Source organism: Schistocerca serialis, chromosome 1, assembly GCF_023864345.2.
Source record: "Schistocerca serialis cubense isolate TAMUIC-IGC-003099 chromosome 1, iqSchSeri2.2, whole genome shotgun sequence".
Lineage (NCBI taxonomy): Eukaryota > Metazoa > Arthropoda > Insecta > Orthoptera > Acrididae > Schistocerca > Schistocerca serialis.
Window position 1 is genome coordinate 830,839,450 of NC_064638.1, and position 24,493 is coordinate 830,863,942.

Consider the following 24,493-nt stretch of genomic DNA (forward strand, 5'->3'; position numbering starts at 1 on the left):
TTTGAAAAGAGAAATTCAAAGGTTCAACCTAGATATAGTAGGGGTCAGTCCAATGAAATGCAAGAAGACAAGGATTCCTGTTCAGATGAGTATAGGATAATATCAGCAGCAGCAGAAAATGGTATAACGGGAGTAGGACTCGTTATGAATAGGAAGGTGGGGCAGAGAGAGTGTGTTACTGTGAACAGTTCGGTGATAGAATTGTTCTTATCAGAATCGACAGTGAACCAACACCGACAACAATAGTTCAGGTATATAGGCCAACGTCGCAAGCTGGAGATGAAGAGATAGACAAAGTATATGAGGATATTGAGGAGGTAATACAGTACGTAAAGGGAGACGAAAATCTAATAGTCATGGGACACTGGAATGAAGTTTTAGGGGAAGGAGAAGAAGAAAAGGTTGCCGAAGAGTATGGGCTTGGGACAAGGAATGAAAGAGTACGAAGACTAATTGAGTTCTGTGACAAGTTTCGGCTAATAATAGCGAATACTCTGTTCAAGAATCACAAGAGGAGGAAGCGTACTTGGAAAAGGCCGAGTGATATGGGAAGATTTCAGATACATTACGTCATGGTGAGACAGAGATTCCGAAATCAGATACTGGATTGTAAGGCGTACCTATGAGCAGATATAGACTGGGATCACAATCTGGTCGTGTTGAAGAGCAGCCAGAAGTTTAAGACATTAGTCAGGAAGAATCAATACGCAAAGAAGTGGGATACAGAAGTACTAAGGATGACGAGATACGCTTGAAGTTCTCTAAGGCTATAGAAACAGCAATAGGAAATAGCTCAGTAGGCAGTACAGTTGAAGAGGAATGGACATGTCTAAAACGGGCCATTACAGAAATTGGAAAGAAAACATAGGTACAAAGAAGGTAACTGTAAAGAAACTATCGGTAATAGAAGATATACGCCATTTGATCGATGAAAGGAGGAAGTACAAAAATATTCCAGGAAACTCAGGAACACAGAAATACAAGTCGCTGAGAAATGAAATATATAGGAAGTGCAGGTAAGCTAAGACGAAATAGCTGCAGGAAAAATCTGAGGAAAAAAAAAAAAAGAAATGGTTGTCGGAGGACAGTCACAGCATACAGGAAGAAGGAGAAATAGGAGTCGATTTAGAAGAGATAGGGGAATCAGTGTAAGAATCAGAATTTAAAAGAGCTTTGGAGGACTTAAGATCAAATAAGGTAGAAGGGATGGATAACATTCCATCAGAATTTCTAAATCATTAGGGGAAGTGGTAACAAAACGACTATTCTCATTGGTGTATAGAATGTATGAGTCTGGCGACATACCATCTGACTTTCAGAAAAATATCATCCACACAATTCCGAAGACTGCAAGAACTGATAAGTGCGAGAACTATCGGACAATCAGCTTAACAGCTCATGCATCCAAGTTGCTGGCAAGAATAATATTCAGAAGAATGGAAAAGAAAATTGAGGATGTGCTAGATGACGATCAGTTTGGCTTTAGAAAAGGTGAAGGCACTGGAGGACAATTCTGACGTTGCGGTTGATAATGGAAGCAATACTAAAGAAAAATCAATACATGTTCATAGGATTTGTCGACTTGGAAAAATCCTTCGACAATGTAAAATGGTGCAAGGTGTTCGAAATTCTGAGAAAAATAGGGGTAAATTATAGGGAGAGAAGGGTAATATACGATATTTACAAGAGCCAAGAGGGAATAATGAGTGGACGAACAAGAACGAAGTGCTCGGATTAAAAAGGATGTAAGACAAGGATTTAGCCTTTCGCCCCTACTGTTCAATCTGTACATCGAGGAAGCAATAATGGAAATAAAAGAAAGTTTCAGGAGTGGAATTAAAATTCAAGGCTGCGCGGGATTAGCCGAGTGGGCATCCGTTAAGACATGAGGGAATGACTTCCATGGTACTAGAGGGAACTGCAGAGGACAAAAACTGTAGAGGAAGACAGAGATTGGAATACATCCAGAAAATAATTGAAGACGTAGGTTGCAAGTGCTACTCTGTCATGAAGAGGCTAGCACAGGAGAGGAATTCATGGCGGGCGCCATCAAACGAGTCAGAAGACTGATGACCTCCTCACCCCACAAAAAGAAACCAACCTGCACTGTTTGTCAGTGAGAGACGACGGCCGGCAAACTAGGATCCGTGTATCACCCCATCAAAACTGCTACCACAGGACGATATCGCCTTTACCTGTTTTAACTGTTCCCTGTTTCCGACCAACACGCATCGTCTCGTACCTGTACCGCACCACCATCATCTAATAATGTGCACTGTGTTTTTTCGGTGTTGGCGCCTTCTATCTGCTTCACCTGCCTGTAACTAATACTTTTTCTGATTATTTTTGTTAGTTACTGCTTCAGCTTTGATAATGGGTCAAAATGCTTCGGATTTGTTTGTTAATTCTGAAAACATTACTTAAGAATATATCCGCAAAGAATTTCTGTAACTACGCACTCATTTGTGTTCTGGCAGTACAGTCCCAGGGATTGGAAAGCATACTACGTGACCATATTACAAACTAATGAATGACAAAGAAACTTTTACACGAATAGCGGTAAGTCTGCTGCAAATATCATTGCAGGTTGATCGACGTGATAAAAATGACGGACTACCTGGATCCACACAAAAAGACAAGAGGTTAATATTTTGTGCTTTTTGAATTTCAGTAAGGCTTTCGATGTAGTGGACTTCGACAACATCTTTACCATACCGCCAACATGTAGTGTCCAAGCAACCAGATCAAATGAGGAAAGTAAGTAACATGGGTTAGAACGTGATCCACTATCTTCCGTTCCACTGCAAGTACCACCTATGCACTGATCATTTCAGTTACACTTAAATACAGGGGTAATGAGTCTGAGCACCATCAGCCATTGTCTTATTTGCCATATCACAGTGGGCGCAGCATATAGGTGTGAAACACAAATTATCTAAAACTGAAGCAAAGTTATTCGCTCGTAAAAGACTCATTGCCTGTCGTTTCCAAGTCTCTCTTCGTCCCATTGTTAAAAGGTTCACAAACAACGATTTCTTTCTAAAGAAGAAACTTTGACATAACAGCAGAGGGTACCACACTCTTTATTTTACCTACTTGTCATTTACGTTCCACAATCTCACTTATTTGTATTCAGTGTTAATTAACTCCACAGAATACAATTTTCACCAAAGCAAAATCTTCCCTGTACCACTCCGTATCATAGTAATAAAAAGAAATATTTTTCTCTGTTGGGATCCAGACTCTGGAACGGTCATCACAAAAACAGAGACAAATCTTCTTGTCTTCAGAAAACAGCTGCGGTGCACCCTCCATGAAAATAAGAAAAAAATATAATTGCATGATTCCCAGTACTTTCACATTATTTATATTTCTACTTAATTTATATCGTTTGTTAGAAGAAAAGCAGAATAAGTAATAGTAACGATGTTATTGACCACATGTTATTGATCCTAGGCGTATCTGTTTCGTTTCGTTATAGGTCATTTATCTGTTCCCATAGTGCGGATGTTACTGTTCCAGAACAAGAGCATTATTAGTCTTGTCATTGTTACATAAAAAAGGATCCGAAACATTAATCCAGCCTTGTTCTGCAGATCAGTATAGTTCTGCAGATCAGTATACACAGAGGTGACAGAAGTCATAGTCGGCCGAAGTGGCCGAGCGGTTCTAGGTGCTTCAGTCTGGAACCGCGCGACCGCTACGGTCGCAGGTTCGAATCCTGCCTCTGGCATGGATGTGTGTGATGTCCTTAGGTTAGTTAGGTTTAAGTAGTGATGACCTCAGCTGTTAAGTCCGATAGTGTTCAGAGCCATTTTGAACAGAAGTCATAGAGAGTCATAAGGATGGCGATAGTATCGGACCACGAGGTATAAAAGGGCAGTGCATTGGCAGAGGTGCCATTTGTAGTCAGATGATTCATGTGAAAAGATTTCCGACGTGATTATAGTCACAGACGAGAATTAATACACTTTGAAAGTGCAGTGGTAGTTGAAACAATATGCATGGGATATTCCATTTCGGAAAACGTTAGGGAATTCAGTATTCTGAGACCCGCAGCGTCAATAGCGTGCAAGAGTACCAAATTTCAGGCATTACCTCTCACAACCGACAACGCATTGGCCGACGGCCTACACTAAACAACCAAGAGCAGCGGCGTTTGCGTAGAGTTGTCACTGCTAACAGAAAAGTAACACTGCGTGTAATAACAGCAGAAATCAACGTGGGACGTACGACGAACGTATCCGTTTGGGCAGTGCGGCGAAATTTGGCTATGACAGCAGACGACCGACGCGAGTACCTTTCTTAACAGTACCACATCGCCTGCAGCGCCTCTCCTAAGCTCGTGACCGTATCGGTTGGACCCTTGACAACTGTAAAACGATGGCCTGGTGAGATGAGTCCTGATTTCAGTTGGTAAGAGCTGATGGTGGGGTTCGAGTGTGGCGCAGACCCCACGAAGGCATGGAGCCAAGTTGTCAACAAGGCTCTGTGGAAGCTGGTGATGTCTCCATTGAGGTGTGGGCTCGATCCTCCAGTGCGACTGAACCTATCATTGATTGTAAATAGTTCTATTCGGCTACTTGGTGGTCGATTGGAACCATACATGCACTTTATCTTCCCAGTCAACGATGGGATGTCTATGGATGATAATGTACCAAGTTACTGGGTGACAAACGTTCGCCACTGGTTTGAAAAACATTCTGGACAATTCGACCGAATGATTTGGCCACCCATCAAACATTTATGGGACATAATCGAGAGACCAGTTCATGCAGAAAACCCTCAACAGGCAGTACTTTCGCAATTATGGATGGCTATAGAAACAGCATGGCTCAATATTTCTGCAGGGGACTTCCTACGACATGTTGAGTCCATAGCGCTTCTTTCGAACTGCTGCACTATGCCGGGTAAAACGAGGACCGACTCGATATTAGGAGATATCTCATGACTTTTGTCGCGTCAACGTATACACAATAATATTCTCTGTGGGAACAACAGGGTATAGCAGAGGCAGTTTCCACCATACCCTTTCTCCCTGGTGAAGATCCTTCCGCAGAGGAGATTGTGTGAAATGTCTAAAGCAGAGGAGACTTATCAACAGAATCGCTATTGTGAAGCGATACTATATAATTGCCCAAGACGGGTGCCAAATGCTTTTTCAACGTGCTAGAAATTTCGCGTATTTACACAATGAACACCGCGAAGGCAACATGCAACAAATGGCAAATAGTCCTGAAGTTCACTACGTTCTTGGATATGCAAATGATTAACATTTCAGCGCATATGCATTAAGTAGGTAGGAGGAACACCATCTAGATTCTGTATGTAAGGAAAGATTACAAAACCGTTTATCAATCATTAACAACGTTCGAATGTTGTTTCTTTGTTGGAATATCGTGCTATATCTCGATTAAAATGTGTAAAAGTCTACCAGCACCAGTCGGAAATCTATAACGGCAGGATCGTGTCCTATCGATATGGTGTATCGTTCCGTGATACTGCTGCTTGTGCTGGTCTGGATCCCAAAACTACCATGCTACTCTATGGTTTTAGGAGGACTATACCCAACGCTATGTATTATCTCAAAGGCCCCACGAGAGCAGCGTACGAGTCGTATTGTTCGTTAGGCCGTGCTGAGTCTTAAAGCCAAGTCACATACCTTGAGTCAGGAAATGGACTTGTTTGCAGCAAGACTAAGATCCTCACGGAAAGTGTGACGAGGTCTGGAGCACTACTGCCTGTCAACAAGTCGATCATTGCTTCTCTTGACGAGGGAGCGAGGTGGAGCATCAACGTTGCCGCAACAACGATAACAATGGAAGCAGCACGAGTCCCTGTTCTACATACAGCGGAAGATCCAAGAGGACTGAACGTTGGCAGATTTTACACGGTTAAGTCACGTTAGTGTGACCACCACCTGTGTCCAACGTCAATGTGCAAAAGCCACTCGGATGGCAGGTGGCAGCGCTAGTTGTGGAGGGTATCTAAAGAGTGTCGAGGGGACGCGGAGAACAGTGCAGTCGTTCTCGTAATGCGGAAACGGAGTGATTTGTTTGATATCCCTAAAGGCATCATCATTAGCTTTTGGACCAAAGATGAACGCATTTACGAAACGGTTAAGTCTGTAAACTGTTCGCATGCTGCCGTGGTAAAAGTACACAGTGCATGGAAAAATATCACTATCCAAAACTGGGACGAGGATAACTGTGGTGCATCACATGCCATAGATGAGAGGTGTGAACGAAAACTGCGGAGATTTGTATAGCCGAACAGACGGAGGTCTACTGAGCAACTGACCACCGCCCTAAGATGAACCAAGAGGCTACTAACAGTGCCTGCTCAACGACCATTCAGCAAATGTCACAACGTATGGGCCTCCACAGCAGGCCATGTAGGATGAGTCCTGCCTCCTATTCATCGACGACGAAGGCTGGAATTTGTACGTCAATACCACAACTGGACGTCCATGTGGCGACAGGCAGCTTTTTCAGATGAGTCATGTTTTATCCATCAAATAGACGGCCGTTATCGTGTCTGGCGTGGAACGTCTGAAAACAAACACCCTGTCACAATCGCCGGAATAGTGCAGGCCGGAGGCCATTCCCTGAGTGATCTCGTCATTCTGGAAGGGTCAGTGAATCAACACAAGTATTTAGCTACCATGGGGGGAGGAGGGGCGACGTTGACCCCTACATGCAGTCGGCACGGTGGCAGTAGGACGTGCGTGTTCGAAGAGCACCAGCATGAGTTTGCCGTATTCCCGTGGTCACCAAATTCCCCAGTTTGAAACCCAATCGAGAATCTGTTGGACCATCTCGATCGGGCTGTCCACTCCAGGAATCCTCAAACGAGAAACCTATCGCAGCTGGTCACGTCATTGGAGTCGGGATAGTTCCACATTCCTGTCGGTACCTTCATGACTCTCCGTTCCTGCCTCTCGTAGCAGTATGCACTGTGTATGTCATCGTCATACGAACCTGGCACCTGAGGTGATGTTATGTGGTGCGACTCAGTACACAACTCAATCACCTCTGGTTCTAATAGCCGATAGTTTGCATAGCTGACGTTACTTGTTAAGGCCGGCGACTATGCCCTGTTTTCAGAGACCTCTTTCAACATTATACCGCAAGACCGCATGTTCCCCGTGCTATCCCGACCTACCCCGATAAAGAGGTGGCTGTTCCTTGGCCAGCATGTCCCCCAAATCTCTCATCCATTGAAATCATCTGGTCATGGACTGCGGAGAGATTTGCAGATCACCACTAGCACTAGCCAGCCAGAACGGCTGGTAAACGCCGGCATGTAGCTGAAGCAGCATGAAATGGCGTACCCATTTTTGTCATTCAAGCTCAGTTAGACTTGTTGCCCAGCTGGCTAAGAACCGTGGTTGGTACCAGAGGTGGCAGCTGTGTGTACGAACCATCGTTCCCTATGCACCCCCATATCACCTACGAATTTACCGTGTTATCTTCATAGTCTAATATATAAGCACAATAACTAAAATCTGATTATTTGCTGTTCTTCGTGATGTTTCAGTTGTAGTGGCCGGAAGTATAATTCCCAGGGCGGCCGGTGTGGCCGGCGGTTCTAGGCGCTTCAGTCCGGAACCGCGAGACCGCTACGGTCGCAGGTTCGAATCCTGCCTCGGGCATGGATGTCTGTGCTGTCCTTAGGTTAGCTAGGTTTAAGTAGTTTTAAGTTCTTGGGGACTGATGACCTCAGATGTTAAGTCCCATAGTGCTCAGAGCCATTTGAACCATTTTTTATAATTCCCACCTTTGGCGCTGTTATTGAGTCCCGTATCGCCTGTGCGCCTTTTCCAGCGTGGTGACGCAGCGGCCCACGCAGCTGGTGACGGTGAGGCCGCTGACGAGCACGACGCGCAGGACGACGACGACGACGAGCACGACGCGGAAGCCCATCATCCTGCCCATCACGCCGCCGCCCGTCTACCCCGTGGCCACCTCCACCAGGTTCCCCGCGCTCATAGCCACTGATGGTGGTGAGTCAACCTAGCTAGCGCCATCCTGCTCCTGAGCCAAGGCTCAACATTCTTACTTGGCTCCTCCACCAGGTACAATACTGGCTCCACGGTTCGATTCTGGAGATGTCACAGATCGTTACCGTCTCCCCCCCCCCTCTCCTCCCTCCCCCCCACCCCCCCCACCACCAAATAGTCGTATAACCTTTGCTGCAGCACGCATTCCTATGTTTTTAATACTAATAATTAGTTAACATCAATGCTTAGTACTTTGCTTTAGCATAGCAATTCAGAGAAATAAACCATTTAGAATATAGTTTTCCAAAAATTTGAGAAGTGCATGTGCAATGCTTTTAACTTAAGGTCTAAGAGTACAATAGGAGGTGTGACAATAAAGTAATGAGACTGATTTTCTTTGCAAGATGTGGCAACCCTGCAGGCTTGCATATGCACAATATCTTTGACCTTGGTTTATAAGCTGCTTCTAGTCCAAGCGGCACATCGATGCAACTGCTCAGTCGTGAGTTGTGCTGTAATAAGTTAACATGTGTTTGTGTCTCTCGTCATGGAAATGTAACCGCATAATATTGCGCAACGGTAGCCCATTTCTTTTTGCATTAAATTGGGTAAAATGTTTAGTGAAGGCAGAACGAATGTTGAAAACGAAGACCACAGTGGACGACTATCAACCTCACGGACGGATGTCAACTTGGCCAGCGTGCGTGAACTTCTATGATCTGATCGAAGATTATGCGTGAAAATGATTGCAGAAGAACTGAACATCAATCGAGAAACAGTTCACCTAATAATAAATGAAGATGTTGGTATGAGAAAGATTTGTGCAAAAATTGTCCCCAAAAATCTCACACCACAACAGCGAGAAACATGGAAAGATGTGGCAGCCGATCTGTTAGAGCAAACGGAAATCAATTCAGAATTGTTGAGCCGTGTTATCACTGGGATTGAAAGATGGTTTTTACAGTACGATCCAGAGGCAAAACGCCAAAGTTCGCAATGGTGCTCAAAGCGATCATCGAGACCAAAGAAAGCTCGCATGACAAAGTCAAAAGTGAAATGCATGCTTGTGTGCTTCTTTGCTTCCAAGAGAGTTGTTCATAAAGAGTGGGTGCCTCCTGGACAAACAGATAACCAATATTACTACAAAGAAATTTTAGAAAGACGTCGTAAAAGAGTTCTTCGTGTCCGTGACAACATTTGTAATAACTGGATTCTGCATCACGATAATGCGCCATCCAATACTGCTCTGTAAGTACAGCAATTTTTAATCTCAAAACAAATTTCAGTACTACCACAGCCACCTTATTCACCAGATATCGCTCCGTGCGACTTTTTTCAATTTCCAAGAGTCAAAATGGCAGTCAAGGGACACCATTTTCTAACAACACAAGATGTCCAAAAAGCTGTGACGAGGGTCTTGAAGGATATTACATAAGATGAGTTCCAGAAATGTTACCATCAATGGCAGAAGCACTGGAAAAAGTGTGTGCAATCAGAAGAGAACTACTTTGAAGGAGACAATACTAAACTTGACTAAAACGGTAAGCAACATTTTTTTTCCACATCAGTCTCTTTACTTTACTGTCGCACCTCGTATAGCAACAGATTTGAACAATTCTGACATCTTTATAATTTACACAATGTAAGATCGATATTTGCACTCATCACGAATCATGTCAGATTTATTGTCGGCAGCATGTACCGCAATAATTTCCTAGAATTCTCGGCTGCTATTTTCGATACTCATTGTCCTCATGCTTATTTATCCTGTGCAAGTTAGCCGATAACTTAAGAAATTGATAATGTAAAAATAGGAATGCTTACAATAAAATGTCCTTTGTGGCGGGGCAAGAACGGGTGCCTTACCCCTATGACTCCCACCTCAACCCTCTCTAGGCTCCGCGCCTCACAGGTACAGAAATAATCTGTCTCCAAACAATAGATACGCAAGGAGACAATTATGAAGTTAGACTGCTATTAACAAAAATGGCTCTGAACACTATGGGACTTCTAAGGTCATCAGTCCGCTAGGACTTAGAACTACTTAAACCTAACTAACCTAAGGACATCACACACATCCATGCCCGAAGCAGGATTCGAACCTGCGACCGTAACAGCCGCGTGGTTCCGGACCTAGAACCGCTCGGCCATTCCAGCCGGCTGCTATTAACATTTACTGTGTAGTCGGCATTAGGAATATAGAAAAGTAATGCAGGGAGGACCCTAATTTTAATCTTCGTTTTTACATTCTAGAGCTCGTTAAGCAACAAAGAGTATGTTGTATATACCGAAGTTTTGTTCTTTACTTTTTTCGCCTTTGTGCATAATCTGGTTGTAGTTTATTAAAAACTTAGGGTATCACCATATTCATACCCAGTACACGTGTTTAACCAATGATAGGAACGATAGCACATAATGCGAGGGCGTTTGATGCCGTAGATGAGATTTGCAATTATTTATTGTTTTTGTCGTTTGGTAGACAGACCCAAAAGTTCCAAATTACACATTTTACGTAAGAAAAACAAATTACGAACCACAAATTTTACAAAGAAACAAAAAAATAGAAATCTCAAAATCTACATCTTTGACATGACATTCCACATTCACAGATCTACATCAGTATTCGATATCCGATTGATAGCTTCAGCTGTAGCTTCCAGAACATCACCATTGTTTCCCTAAGTATCTTCTCTTCGGGCAACGTGCTCCACGTCCTGTCCTGCTGCTTTGCAGTCACATTCAGAGCTGCCGACGATGCCCAATCTCCACAGGACAACTCTAGTTGCGGCTTGGCCTGTTGGGCACCTTTTTAGGTGGCACCAACTCTTCCTGCGTAGTTGGGACACTGGCGATGTTGTTGTGGGCTCTGTGTAGTCGTTAGGACGGAAACCTTTGTCGGACGTCAGTCGCTCTTTCCATGCCTCCTCCAGGAGAAAAGACTGGCGCCGCAACAGGACATCATCCTCCCACACAAGTTTTGCGGGATTTCGAATGGGAGCATGGAATGTACAGTGTAATTCAGTACGGTGTGAAACGACATACCGCACAAGGCGCGCACTGATAAGATGCTGGACACGTATTCTGGAGAACAGTGGTTCAAATTCTTGTCCAGCCATCCAGATTTAGGTTTCCCGTGCTTTCCTGAAATCGGTGAAGGTAAACAACGTGACCATTCCTTCGCAAACGACACGGCTGATTTCCTTCCCCATCTTTCCTCAATCCGAGCTTGTGCTCCGTTTCTAATGGCCCTGTCGTAGACAGGGCGGTAAATCCTAAGATTCCTTTTAATGTAATCCCTAGGTAGATATAGGTGGGGGGGGGGGGGGGGGGGAGGGGGATGGTACCAGATATATTTGTTTCACGTCTGCGCAGTTTTCATAACGTGAGATCAGTTGTGTATTTAATGCATCCTATTTCGCAAAATTATGGTCATATCCCTGTCGGAAGCACTCTTGTGACATTTTAGATTATTCAAAATACGATTTAATTTCAGAGCTTCATCTGGAAACGAGAATGCTTGGAAATGCAACGTCAGTGGCGGTAACATTATAGCATTTTAAAGGGCCACGACAAACTCTGTAGAATGTTACAGCACAAAGATTTGGCACTACTAATCTTTGTTGTCTGTAGCTCATACACCACTATATATTTACTAATTTGAAGATGTCTGTTATATTTGGCGGTCGCATTTATATTCTCCATCTGAATTAAATAGAAGTTGTTCAAGTGTACGTGCTTGTTCGACATCATCTATATTGGTAGCATGTGGAATCACGAATTTTATTATCTCGATTTTCGATTATTTCTTCTTCTTTTTGAAACGTTTCTGCTTCTGCCGGTCGTTCACAGAGCCTCTTGCAATCTTCTCTTTCCTCCCATAGTCTATCATTTAGCATCTACTTCCACTGCAGTTCTCTTTGGTTCACATCATCCTTCGTCTCTCCGTCTCCTTCGTGATCTTCCAGTTGGTCATCGTCCAGATTCTGCTCATTCTAGGGCACTTCTCAGAAGTCTCTCTGGTCCCAATTTTTTAATGTGGCCAAACCATTTAAGCCTATTACTTTCCATAGCTTCTTTTAGGGGCTTTATATGCATGGTGTTTAGTGTTATTTCATTCCTTATTCTGTTCCTTCTCGGATGCTTTATTCCATTAAAAGCCTCTGCTATCATCTTTTAGCATCTTCTTAAATTTTTAAATTGTTTCTGTTTTTTTATTTCTAATTATGTCCATTACACAATAATAGAATTTCGAACAGTTTCTGTTATCTTCGAAATTTCATCCTAGATATTTCCTTTAATTAATTTACTTCTTATATACTTAAAAGAATCTACTTCTTTAATAATTTTTCCATTGAAAGTTAAATTATTCATTTTTTCATTTTTCCCGTTGATTTTCATTACTTCGCTTTTCGTTAAGCTTACTTCCTACCTGCTGCTTCAAATACTCTCTGCCAGGTGTTTAGTTGTTCTTCTAACTTCTGCTCATTTTCTTCCCAAATCAGGACATCATCTGCATATACTATGATTTTCATTTCATCTGCTGTAGACCCTCGACGAACTTTCCTTGTGATAGTCAATAAAATTCTTCTGGGTTTGAGGCCGCATTGTCAGCTATAAAATTCCGACGTTTCGGCGACTATTGCAAGACACCTTCCTCAGGGTGTATTGCTAACTTTAGTTTTATAGTTGACAATGCGGCCTCAGACCCAGAAGAATTTTATTGACGGCCTCGAAAGCCTACGTTTACATGTCCTTGTGATGTTGTCCATGACTATATTAAAAACCACTGCTGAGAGCACGCTTCCGTGCCTTACCCCTCTGTCAGTCTGATTTTTTGCCGTCTATTGTAGCCCAATTCAGGCAATTTTTACACATCTTTCTGATTCTCATTTGCATTCCTTTTGACAGTTACAGTCTATTTAGACCTTGCCAAATCTTTTCCCTTCTGACAGTGTCATAAGCTTTTTTTGTATCTATGAATGCAACTACGATGTCTTTCCCAAATTCCCATTTCTTTTCTACAACCTGTCGGACTATAAATATGGCATCTATAATTGATCATCCAGGTCTAAATCTTTTCTGTTCTTCTCTTAAATGTGGTTCGATTTTTTCCTTATTTTCTGTAAAGTTATCTTTTCAGAAACCATCACACCGTGGGACACTAGTGTTATTCCTCTGTAATTCTCACAGAGCACCCTGTTACCCTTCTTAAAGATAAGTACAATAATTGCCTTTGCCCAGTCATTTCGACTGGTATGTAGATATTTGCTATTTGTTTCCTTTATGTGTATGTGAGATACAGAAGCTTCAAATGATTGACCGTAATGATTTCATTAATTCAATTGTCACAATATGTAATTTTTTCATTAGTTCCGGTTGGATATCGTGTTTTACGGAAGGTTTCTTTTTGTGCTTCCCTATACTTTCTCCGTCTTCTGTATCCCTGGGAACCTGATTATATTGCTTCTTTTCTGGTGCATTTGAATCTAGTACATTCTCCTGTCTACTTTTTTCAATATACTGTTGGAGAACAGCGATAAATTAAAACCAAGTCAGACCGGACCTCGAACCATTATCACATTGCCTTTCGGAGGCAGACCCTTCCTGCTTAAGGCATCGACCTCCGTGGTGTGTGGTTCGCGATCCACACTGTCATGGATATACAGGGTGTTACAAAAAGGTACGGCCAAACTTTCAGGAAACATTTCTCACACACAAATAAAGAAAAGATGTTATGTGGACATGTGTCCGGAAACGCTTAATTTCCATGTTAGAGCTCAGTTTAGTTTCGTTCTTCCGCCTACGCTCAATGGAGCACGTTATCATGATTTCATACGGGATACACTATCTGTGCTGCTAGAACATGTGCCTTTACAAGTACGACACAACATGTGGTTCATGCACGATGGAGCTCCTGCACATTTCAGTCGAAGTGTTCGTACGCTTCTCAACAACAGATTCGATGAACGATGGATTGATAGAGGCGGACCAATTCCACGGCCTCCACGCTATCCTGATCTCAATCCTCTTGAGTTTCATTCATGGGGGCATTTGAAAGCCCTTTTCTTTCTTTGTGTGTGAGGAATGTTTCCTGAAAGTTTAGCCGTACCTTTTTGTAACACCCTGTAGTTATTGTACTTTCTTTAAGAAGGGTAACAGGGTTCTCCGTGAGATTTGTAAACGAATAGCACTACTTTATCAAGGGTAAAGACGTTCGCACAATAGGTAATCCATTATTACAGTTAGTTAACTTGTCGCGATTCGAACGACATGGAGGGCAATTGTCTCAGTAGGTGTAAAGCAAAAATTTAAGTATAGCGTCTTTATGTACCTCGCACTTCGTGTTTTTTTTCGAAATGTCCTAATGAAACTTTGACGCAATAAGACTGCCGAATATTAAAAGGAGAGACTGTATAAATAAATTAGTTGGGTATACTACCACAGATAGGATCCTATGGAGAGGAAAGAGGATATTTTCCGGAAGATTGAAATTTCTAGCAAATTTCCTCTTCCTGCAAATCAAATTAATTTTGTTGTGTGCTCCAAGCCCTCAATCAGAGGTTTTACTTTCCGGCTGTCACACCCAGTCAGCAAAATACATTTCAAACACACCTCTATCCTTTGGCTTTAAGAAGTCACTATCATTTGTTTGTTCCACAAGAGATGGTCCTGCAGTTCATTAAGAGAATTGCTGTGGAGGTTAGAAAAACGGTTGATGTGCGCCGGAACATTGAAGAGTGAGGCGTGTTCGGATAGCTTGTTGGTTACGAGTGCGTGGACCTCCACAGTTTTTATATATGCAGTTCACTGACATATTATACACTGACACCGGGTAATTGTAAGATTTTAGCGTCAGGTATTGTGAAGTCGTGAAAGGCTCTTAAGTTCACTCCTGAGTGGGTAACTCGCTGTCTACTAGCTATGACGTCAGCATGTTTTGAGCATGGGAGCGGAACCCAGTTATAGCTAGCACGGATTCATTTAACGCATCGGCTGTTATAGAAGTTGTTGAAGAAGAACGATGGATTTGGTCTGCACAGCTTATTTGTAATTTTGTAGTGTTCTGTTTTACTTGAGAACCTGCCACTGCAGAATGTGATAGGGGCAGTATATTTAAGAAAACTCTTGTTTTTCCAGGCTTAGTAATTGCACATGACAATGCATTAAGACAATCTCCAATGGACCATCATGCACCTGCATAGCACGTTAGCTCAGTGATGGCGTCACGGAAGACTGTTCATGTAACATCTCTATGTGGTGTGATCAGGACATTTTAATGTAACACTGTGAGTACTTTGAAGTCTTGGACTTGGGATTAACTAATACAACATGTCTATCGGTTGTGATGATCTAGTTACACAGGCAGTATTTGTGCCTGGGCATGACTAGTCAGACTGGTAACTACTACTGTTATGACTGTGTACGGAAGGTAACAATTTCTTAGGAGGGAACCCCACAAACATAGCGCACGGAAGATACGGACCCACTTTTAACCTCGGTTTGGGTTACCGTCATGGTCTGTAACAAAGACTGAACGCAAAAATAGAGAAGTAGGTAGCATACGCCTACACACCTCGATGGAAGGAAACGGAAAGGTGCTAAACCATTGTTAAATGATTAAAAACATTGTTAAATGATGAGCGTAATATGAAGAGAGATAATATGCAGTATTTCAGTTAATCAGTTATGCTAGCTGCTGAAATGCCGTCAATTGCATCCATGTGCAGGGCTGGTCAAGAAAGTCTACATTATTTTGTCTCTGACTTTCTCTGCTTCGAGGGAGGTCCACTAATCGATACAACATTGTGTATATCGGCATGATGCATTAAGTAACGGAAATTAAAATTAAATTAATGTTGTTTAACATTCAACCCTCGTAACACAGAAACCGTGAGGGGTGTAATGGCTGCATGTGCATACCACAGATTGGCCACCGTACTCTGGACACTGACATAGTACTCAGAACAGAAGGTAAGAGCTTTCTTGCTTCCTGCTGGTGCACAACACTCGCCAGGAATGTGAAACACATCCACCTACAATCTTAACGACTGTCTGTTAGGTACATCTATATGCCTGAGTCTAGATTTTAGGTAGTTTGTCTAGGCTAGTGGTAGTCAACCTGGTCTCTAACACGCACTATCGAACGTTCCAGCTTTCGTAGTGGTCGGTAGGCAGTAGGGGCTTTAAAAACGTTTTCATTAGGTGTTAAAAAAATTTTATCATAAAGAGTATGGTAAGAAATTTTTAGTATTATTATTATTACACTGAAGAGCCAAATAAACTGGTACATCTGCCTAATATTGTATAGGGCCGCCGCGAACACGCAGAAGTGGCGCAACACAACGTGGCATGTATTCGACTAATGTCTGAAGTAGTGCTGGAGAGAACTGACGCCATGAATCCTGCAGGGCTATCCATAAATCCGTAAGAATACGAATGGGCTAGAGATCTCTTCTGAAGAACACATTGCAATGCATCCCAGATATGCTCAATAATATTCATCTCTGGGGATTTTGGTGGCCAGTAGAACTGTTTAAACTCCGAACAGTATTCCTGGAGCCACTTTGTAGCAATTCTGGATGTGTGTGGTGTCGCATTGACCTGCTGGAATTGCCCAAGCCCCTCAGAATACACAATGGACATGAATGGATGCAGGTCATCAGACAGGATGCTTAAGTACGTGTCACCTGTCAGAGTCTTCTCCAGACGAATCAGGGATCCCATCTCACTCCAACTGCACACGCCCCACACCATTACAAAGCCTCCGCCAGCTTGAACAGTAACCTGCGGACATGCAGGGTCCCCGAATTCCTGAGGTTGTCTTTGTACACGTACACGTCCATCCGCTAGATGCAATTTGAAACGATACTCGTCCGACCAGGCAACGTGTTCCCAGTCATCAACAATCCAATGTTGGTGTTGACAGGCCCAGTTGAGGCGTAAAGGGCAGTCATTAATGGTACAGAGTGGCCCTGCGGCTAAATCCGTAAGGCTAAGATCTCTTCTAAACAGTACGTTGCAAAGGCATCCCAGGTATGCTCAATAATGTTCATGTCTGGGAAGTTTGGTGGGCAGCAAAAGTGTTTAAACCCAGAAGAATTTTCCTGGAACCACTCTGTATCAATTCTGGACGTGTGGGGAGTCGCATTGTCCTGCTGAAATTGCCCAAGTCCGTCGGAATGCGCAATGGACATGAAAGGATGCAGCTGATTAGATAGGATCTTACGTGCGTTTCACCTGTCAGAGTCGTATCTAGACGTATCAGGGATCCTATACCATTCCAGCTGCACACGTCCCAAACCATTACAGAGTCTCCGCCAACTTGAACAGTCCCCTGCTGACATGCAGAGACCATGGATACATGAGGTTGTCTGCATACCCGTACACGTCCATGCTCTCGATACAATTTGAAACGATACTCGTCCGACCAGGTAACATGTTTGTAGTCATCAACAGCTCAATGTCGGTGTTTTCGGGCCCATGCGAGCCGTAAAGTTTTGTGTCGTGCAGTCATCAAGGGTATAGAGAGGGCCTTCGATTTCGAAAGCCCCTATCGATGATGTTTCGTTTAATGGTTCTCACGCTGACACTTGTTGAAGGCCCAGCGTTGAAATCTGCAGCAATTTGCGGAAGGATTGCAGTTCTGTTACGTTGAACGAGTCTCTTCAGTCGTCGTTGGTTCCGTTCTTGCAGGATCTTTTTCCGGCCGCAACGATGTCGGAGATTTAAAGTTTTACCGGATTCCTGATAGTCACGGTACACTCGTGAAATGGCCGTACGGGAAAATCCCCACATCATCGCTACCTCGGAGATGCTGTGTCCCATCACTTGTGCGCCTACTGTACCACCATGTTCAAACTCACTTAAATCTTGATAACCTGTCATTGCAGCACCAGTAACCGATCTAACTACTGCGTCAGGCACTTGTTGTCTTATACGAGGCGTTACCGACCACAGCACCGTATTCTGGCTGTTTACATGTCTCTTTATTTGAATGCGAGAGGCTATACCAGTTTCTTTGGTGCTTCAGTGTATATGCTTTAACTTGCCGTACCTCCCCTTTATAAATGTTTGAAAATAAAGTTACTTAACTGCTTTATGCTGACTTCTTGCCGCAGTGGTCACACCGCTTCCCGTCAAATCGCTGGAGTTAAGTTCTGTGGTCTTGCCTAGCACTTGGGTGGGTCACCGTCAGGGTCTGTTGGCGAGCGGGTTGCGCTCAACTCTTTTGAGGCAAATTGGGGAGTGACTTGGCTGAGAAATAGCGGCACCTGTCACGCAAACTGACAACAGCCGGAAGAGCGGTTTGCTTTCCACATGCCCCGCAGTATCAGCGCCCAGTGATGCGTGAAAGATGAGGAGGACACGGCGGCCTATTGCTACCGTTGGTCCTTAAGGGCCTGTTCTGATGGCGTTTCTTTAATTGCTTTATAAATCACTATCGCTGTGGAACTGGTAGGTGGTTAGAAAAGTTTTCTACTAACAGAGCTAAAAATGTGAGTGGTAGCTAAAAATGTTGACTACACCTCATCTATGCGAATACTAGTTGGTTTCCCATCTCGACTTCATCCACATAACACACTAACAATTACAATACGAATACACACATATTGAAGTTTAAACGAATAACACGAGTGACTTCCCTCCGTTGGAGTAACTGTCGGTTGTGGAGGCAGGAGGACTATTCATTCACAGATTGTAAATAAAAATAGCTGTCATTTCGTGGCTGGGTGTTTGTTCGTAATTAGCAAACTCTACCACAGAAGACACAAACGCCAAAGGAAAGTTTTCCTAACAGAAACAGAAATACTTCAGGTATGGACTGTACTATGTCCTACAGCACCTAAAAGCATAAACACCATGTTCCAAGGGGTATTCTTTTCCACGTAGTATGAACTTAAGCGAGTCCTATCTGATGGTTTCGAGTTCGTAAACTTCAGACCATTACTTGATGCCTGGAAGACTAGCAACCACGGCAACTTGTAAGTACTCCAGGTTGCCTATCGTGTAAGGCGCAATAGGCGCCGTTGCAGCCCATTATCACAGCTTGTATCCACAAAGCAAAATATGATGGCTAATTAAAACAACAGAGATTACAGTAGGACTAAATACTTTGTTGTGAATTGAAGTACAGACCGTCGACCTTTTTTTAACATATTACTACCAATGTTGAAACACATCTCATAACCAGACGACATATTTTGCAATTTCGTATCGAAGAGCGATATCGTTAGTACAGAGAGTGCACTGGTAACGATTAGCTTGACAGCATACTCCTCCTGTAGTCCATCTACACAAAAAACTACTTTCGGGTCCGAAACGAGTTAAAATCAAACTGTACGTAGGAAGAAAGGAATACGTTTCCTTGAGTCAATGCGTTGTAGTCACCGTATGGCCGCGCGGGATTAGCCGAGCGGTCTAAGGCGCTGCAGTCATGGTCTGTGCGGCTGGTCCCGGCAGAGGTTCGAGTCCTCCCTCGGGCATGGGTGTGTGTGTTTGTCCTTAGGATAATTTAGATTAAGTAGTGTGTAAGCTTAGGGACTGATGACCTTAGTAGCTAAGTCCCATAAAATTTCAAACACATTTGAACATTTTCACCTTATGGGACGAGGAATATCATGAATGAAAACGATACCAAGTCTTAATAAGTCATGTCACGTGTTTTGAACTGAACATGAAAGTTTTCTTAAGGTCTGACAGTAAGTATAGGCTCAACAGTCCAAAACGTCAGTCAGAAGTGAACATTATTTCAGAAACTCCCTCTGTTATTCAATCCAATACATAAACATAACATATGATACATTTAAATTCACCTCCTGGACTGAACAGGTCTCGAACGAGAAACCAGAACCCCTGCTTTGCGAGGCAGTGACGCTACCCATTACTTTTTTGTGATCTTCATGCCTTTTATGCACGCGCTATGTCATGGTATTTTGTGCTAAAATGTTATAAAATTAGAATTTACTTGTTTCTGAAATGAGAATTAATTTTCTTCTTTCTAACTTTAAGTATTATTTCTTAACAACATTTAAGTCTTGCGTGTTTTTGATATATTTAGAAAATAATGAAAATTTAAATTTTGTTTCCACATGAACGAAAAAAATTGTGTAAGGGATTCAAGTTGCTCCTACTGTTTTTTTGTTTTATTTTGCTAAATAATTTTCTTCTTAATGATTAACAGAGACATCTGCGTTTAATGTAAGTTGAAGAAAGTTTTGAAATTTATTCTTCTTCTTTTAATCTCACTTAATTCATATCTTCCAACGCTGCTGCGAAATTAATTTGAAGGAGGGAAGTGGCTGATAAGTACGATGCAACGCTCTACAGCGGACAAAAAATTAGTCACACCTCAGAAGACATCTCCCTGACACCTCTAGATTTACCAATGGTGTCAAAATACCTAGTCTGATACGTCCCTGCTTCATTTGTACACTATTCGTTCGGAAACCCCTGTGTAAATTCCTTGTAAGCCCTGCAGTTTTCTGCAGTCACTCACGTCGTGGCTGCTGCCTTTTCCTGTAGAGCCCCACATATGAAAATGATTCTGTAACCGATTGAACAAGACCTCGAGAATCTGTCCAAGAATTGTCTGATCGAAATTTTTGGGTGCAGACTTCGATCTGCCTGGGAACAGCTCGTCCTTCTGTATGGAAACAAAATATTTTCTAAACTCGTTCTCTCCAACGTTCTGACAACGTACTCCTACTGGAATATTTGACTATATATTCACAAGTGGCGATACCAAGTCACCGCGTGTACGGCAGAGAGTGTCTGTTAATTGACGTAATTCCTCCTGTTCATTCTGCCTATCTTCTGCACCCATTAACGTATATCCGACCCCCGTACTGTTTGCTGAACCACTATTACTTTTTCTCTCCTTCAACAACCTTTCCTTTTTTCAACATGGAACAACACTTATTTTCTCCTGATATTTCAAGTTTATCAGAACGCTCCTATCCGAACTCGCATAGTTACGTAATGACAGGTCCTCTGCCTGTATTTTGGTTTGTGATAAGTCGTCCGTGACTTTGTCTTTCCACTCCTTAATTACTTCAACTCTTGCGTAATTCGTCGATTGTGCTCTTCATTTCTTGAGTTACCGTACCTAATTTATTTTTGCAACTACTGATTTGTTCTGCAGTTACGTGTTTCATCTTGTTTTTGCATTTCTTAATTTCTTCTCCGATTTCTTTGTCTAATATGACCGCCCTTGTATAATACACCTGTACAAGGCATGTTAACTGTTGTTCTAATCTCTTGAAATGGTCACTACAGTCCTCGAAGTTTCTTCAATCTATTTGAAATGCACATCATTATCCTTGCTGACTACAAGGTCTTTCGCGACGGAGTCCCTGCATAAAAAGTTCTCGGTTTACTTGTCGCGTCCACGGCAGTCAGTAATCATCGAAATCTCAGGATTTTATCCAAATTTACGCGGCAAGTAAACCGAGAACTTTTTATGCAATTATCCTTGCTGTTCGAAATTTTCGTCTACCTTCTTTTTAAAGTCTCCCGCCTCTTTATCTAGTTATTCCGATAGTTTGTACATCCTGTCGTGATGTTCCTTATTCCCTACTATCATTTCAATTAAGAAAGACTTCAGATCAAAAGGTGGCGATGAAGCAGGAGACATATTTCATGTCCTTGCGTCCTGCTGGTACGGACTGTCCCGTTGTTTGTGATATTATCACAGTCTCTTCCCGTAACACCACAGCTTCCGATTATTCCTTGTTACTTTGCAAGATATTTAATGCACTGTCCATTGCTACTGATCCTTCTAAATTAGGGAGCGATGACCTAGCAGTTTGGTCCCTTCCCTCCCTCTTTTAAACCAACCAACGCTTCTAAATTACTCTCACGACTTTCCCTAACCTCAGCATTTTGTGCACTACCTTGCTTGAGTTCCATACTAAATTCACTATATACCTGTTTAAAATTACAGATGGACTCACTTTTTTGTTTTTCCTTTATTGCTATTTCATCCACTCTCGCCCCATGATGGCGGTGAGGTAGACGGGAGGAAGGGGGGGGGGCGGCAGAGGGGGGGCTGGCAGTAGGACCAACAACCCGCTGTTCAGCCAATAGAACTTGCCTCTAATCTAGATGCTGAAACAGAAAAACAAAGACATACAAGAGTATGTACTACGTACTATGAATTTAAAATTATTTAAAAAGGTGGTATTAATAAGAGAGCACAAGTAATACGCTGCAGCGCCAAAGAAACTGGCATAGGCATGCATGTTCCAATACAGAGATATGTCAACAGGCAGAATACGGCGCTGCGATCGGCAACGCCCATATAAGACAAGTGTCTGGCACAGTTGTTAGATCGGTTGCTGCTGGTGCAAAGGGAGGTTATCAAGGTTTAAGTGCGTTTGAACGTGGTGTTATAGTCGGCGCATGAGCCATGGGACACATCTTCTCCAAGGGAGTGATGAGGAGAGGATTTTTACGTACGACCATTTCACGAGCTCATCGTGAATATCAAGAATCCGGTAAAACATCTAATCTCCGACATCGCTGCGGCCGGAAAAAGATCCTGCAAGAACAGGACCAACGACGACTGAAGAGAATCGTTCAATGTGACAGAAGTGCAAGCCTTCCGCAAATTGCTGCAGATTTCAATGGCGGGCCATCAACAAGTGTCAGCGTGAGAACTATTCAACGAAACATCATCCATATGGACTTTCGGAATCGAAGGCCCTCTCTATACCCTTGATGACTGCACGACACAAAACTTTACGGCTCGCCTGGGCCCGACAACACCGACATTGAGCTGTTGATGACTACAAACATGTTGCCTGGTCGGACGAGTATCGTTTCAAATTGTATCGAGAGCATGGACGTGTACGGGTATGCAGACAACCTCATGTATCCATGGTCTCTGCATGTCAGCAGGAGACTGTTCAAGCTGGCGGAGGCCCTGTAATGGTTTGGGACGTGTGCAGCTGGAATGGTATAGGATCCCTGATACGTCTAGATACGACTCTGACAGGTGAAACGCACGTAAGATCCTATCTAATCAGCAGCATCCTTTCGTGTCCATTGGGCATTCCGACGGACTTGGGCAATTTCAGCAGGACAATGCGACTCCCCACACGTCCAGAATTGCTACAGAGTGGTTCCAGGAACATTCTTCTGGGTTTAAACACTTTTGCTGCCCACCAAACTTCCCAGACATGAACATTATTGAGCATATCTGGGATGCCTTTGAACGTGCTGTTTAGAAGAGATCTTAGCCTTACGGATTTATGGACAGATCTGCAGGATTCATGGCGTCAATTCCCTCCAGCACTACTTGACACGTTAGTCGAGTCCATGCCATGTCATGTTGCAGGACTTTTGCGTGCTTGCGGGGCCCTACACGATATTAGGAAGGTGTACCTGTTTGTTTGGCTCTTAAGTGTATAATGCTGTATTCATGAATTGGTTAAAAACAGTGATGAAAATGTCAACAGACAGCAAAGTTCAAAACACTTGAGAAAGCTTGAACAACACTAAACACTTGAAGAAACACTTGAGAAATACTGAATACGATGGAAGATACACTGAGCATTAGAAACGGAGCACTATACGCTTTCGCTAAAACTGGAAAAGAATCTGCCCTGGGACGGCAGATTGTAGTTGAAAAGAAGATTGAGTATGGAGGAAGATAGGAGAGTGGTGGTGATGATGACTGTGGAGTGGTAAGAGGTGGTGACGAGACAGGGGTGATTGTGAGGGATAAGGAGAGAGAATAAGCTGATACTGGGTCCTATGGACGTGAGAGGAAAAGGGGGAGGGAGCGACAGGAAAAGGGAAAAGGATGAGTTGTGGTATGGGAGAGGGGGAGGAGGCAGACCTTGGGGGAGGGGGGTGACGGACTCACTTCTTCTGTCGACTGTACTCATATTTACTAAGATACACGTATGAGCACGCGTTGACATTGGTATAACCAAATACTGAAGCAAAACAAACTCCTCCCTTTATAAACAAATTCCTAACATACACATGCCACGAAACATAATAAAATCCTTCCAAAAACACAGATCCATTAAAGTACATAGCCGGAAAAAAATTAGTACACCTGGATGGACGACGTCGATTTGATCCAATGACGAGATGTGCCACCTGGCGGTAGTAGCTGTTCTGTTAATGGCTTCAGCGTCGTCCTCCAACAGATAGCGTAGTGGCATAGCTAACACAGCGCCATCTGTGTCTACTCTTTGAATGAGAATGCTTAGTGTGGTTCACAAATGTGAGGCAAGCAGGCAACAATGCCACGAAGATGCTCTCATGTTTTCTACAACCAAGTAAGCGAGTTTGAAAGTGGTCAAATTGCGGCCTTCCGAGTGGCGGGATGGTGGTTTCAGAGAAGTGCCTCGCTAGCTGGACGTGATGCCTGAGTTGTGGAATGATGCTGATATCAGTGGCCACGTGAACATTCACACACCTGTAGACGAGGTTCTGGACGTTCACGCTGCAAAGACCCCGCCAGGATCGCCATATTTT

General features: G+C 43.2%; 1 protein-coding gene across 1 annotated transcript in view; it reads left to right on the forward strand.

The window, feature by feature from the left end:
* LOC126437942 (proclotting enzyme) overlaps positions 1–24,493 on the forward strand; it is a 155,604-nt gene that overhangs the window by 65,163 nt on the left and 65,948 nt on the right. Inside the window, exon 5 of the mRNA XM_050090486.1 lies at positions 7,827–8,005. Coding sequence (XP_049946443.1) covers positions 7,827–8,005 — 179 coding nt within the window. The remainder of the gene's footprint in view (positions 1–7,826; positions 8,006–24,493) is intronic.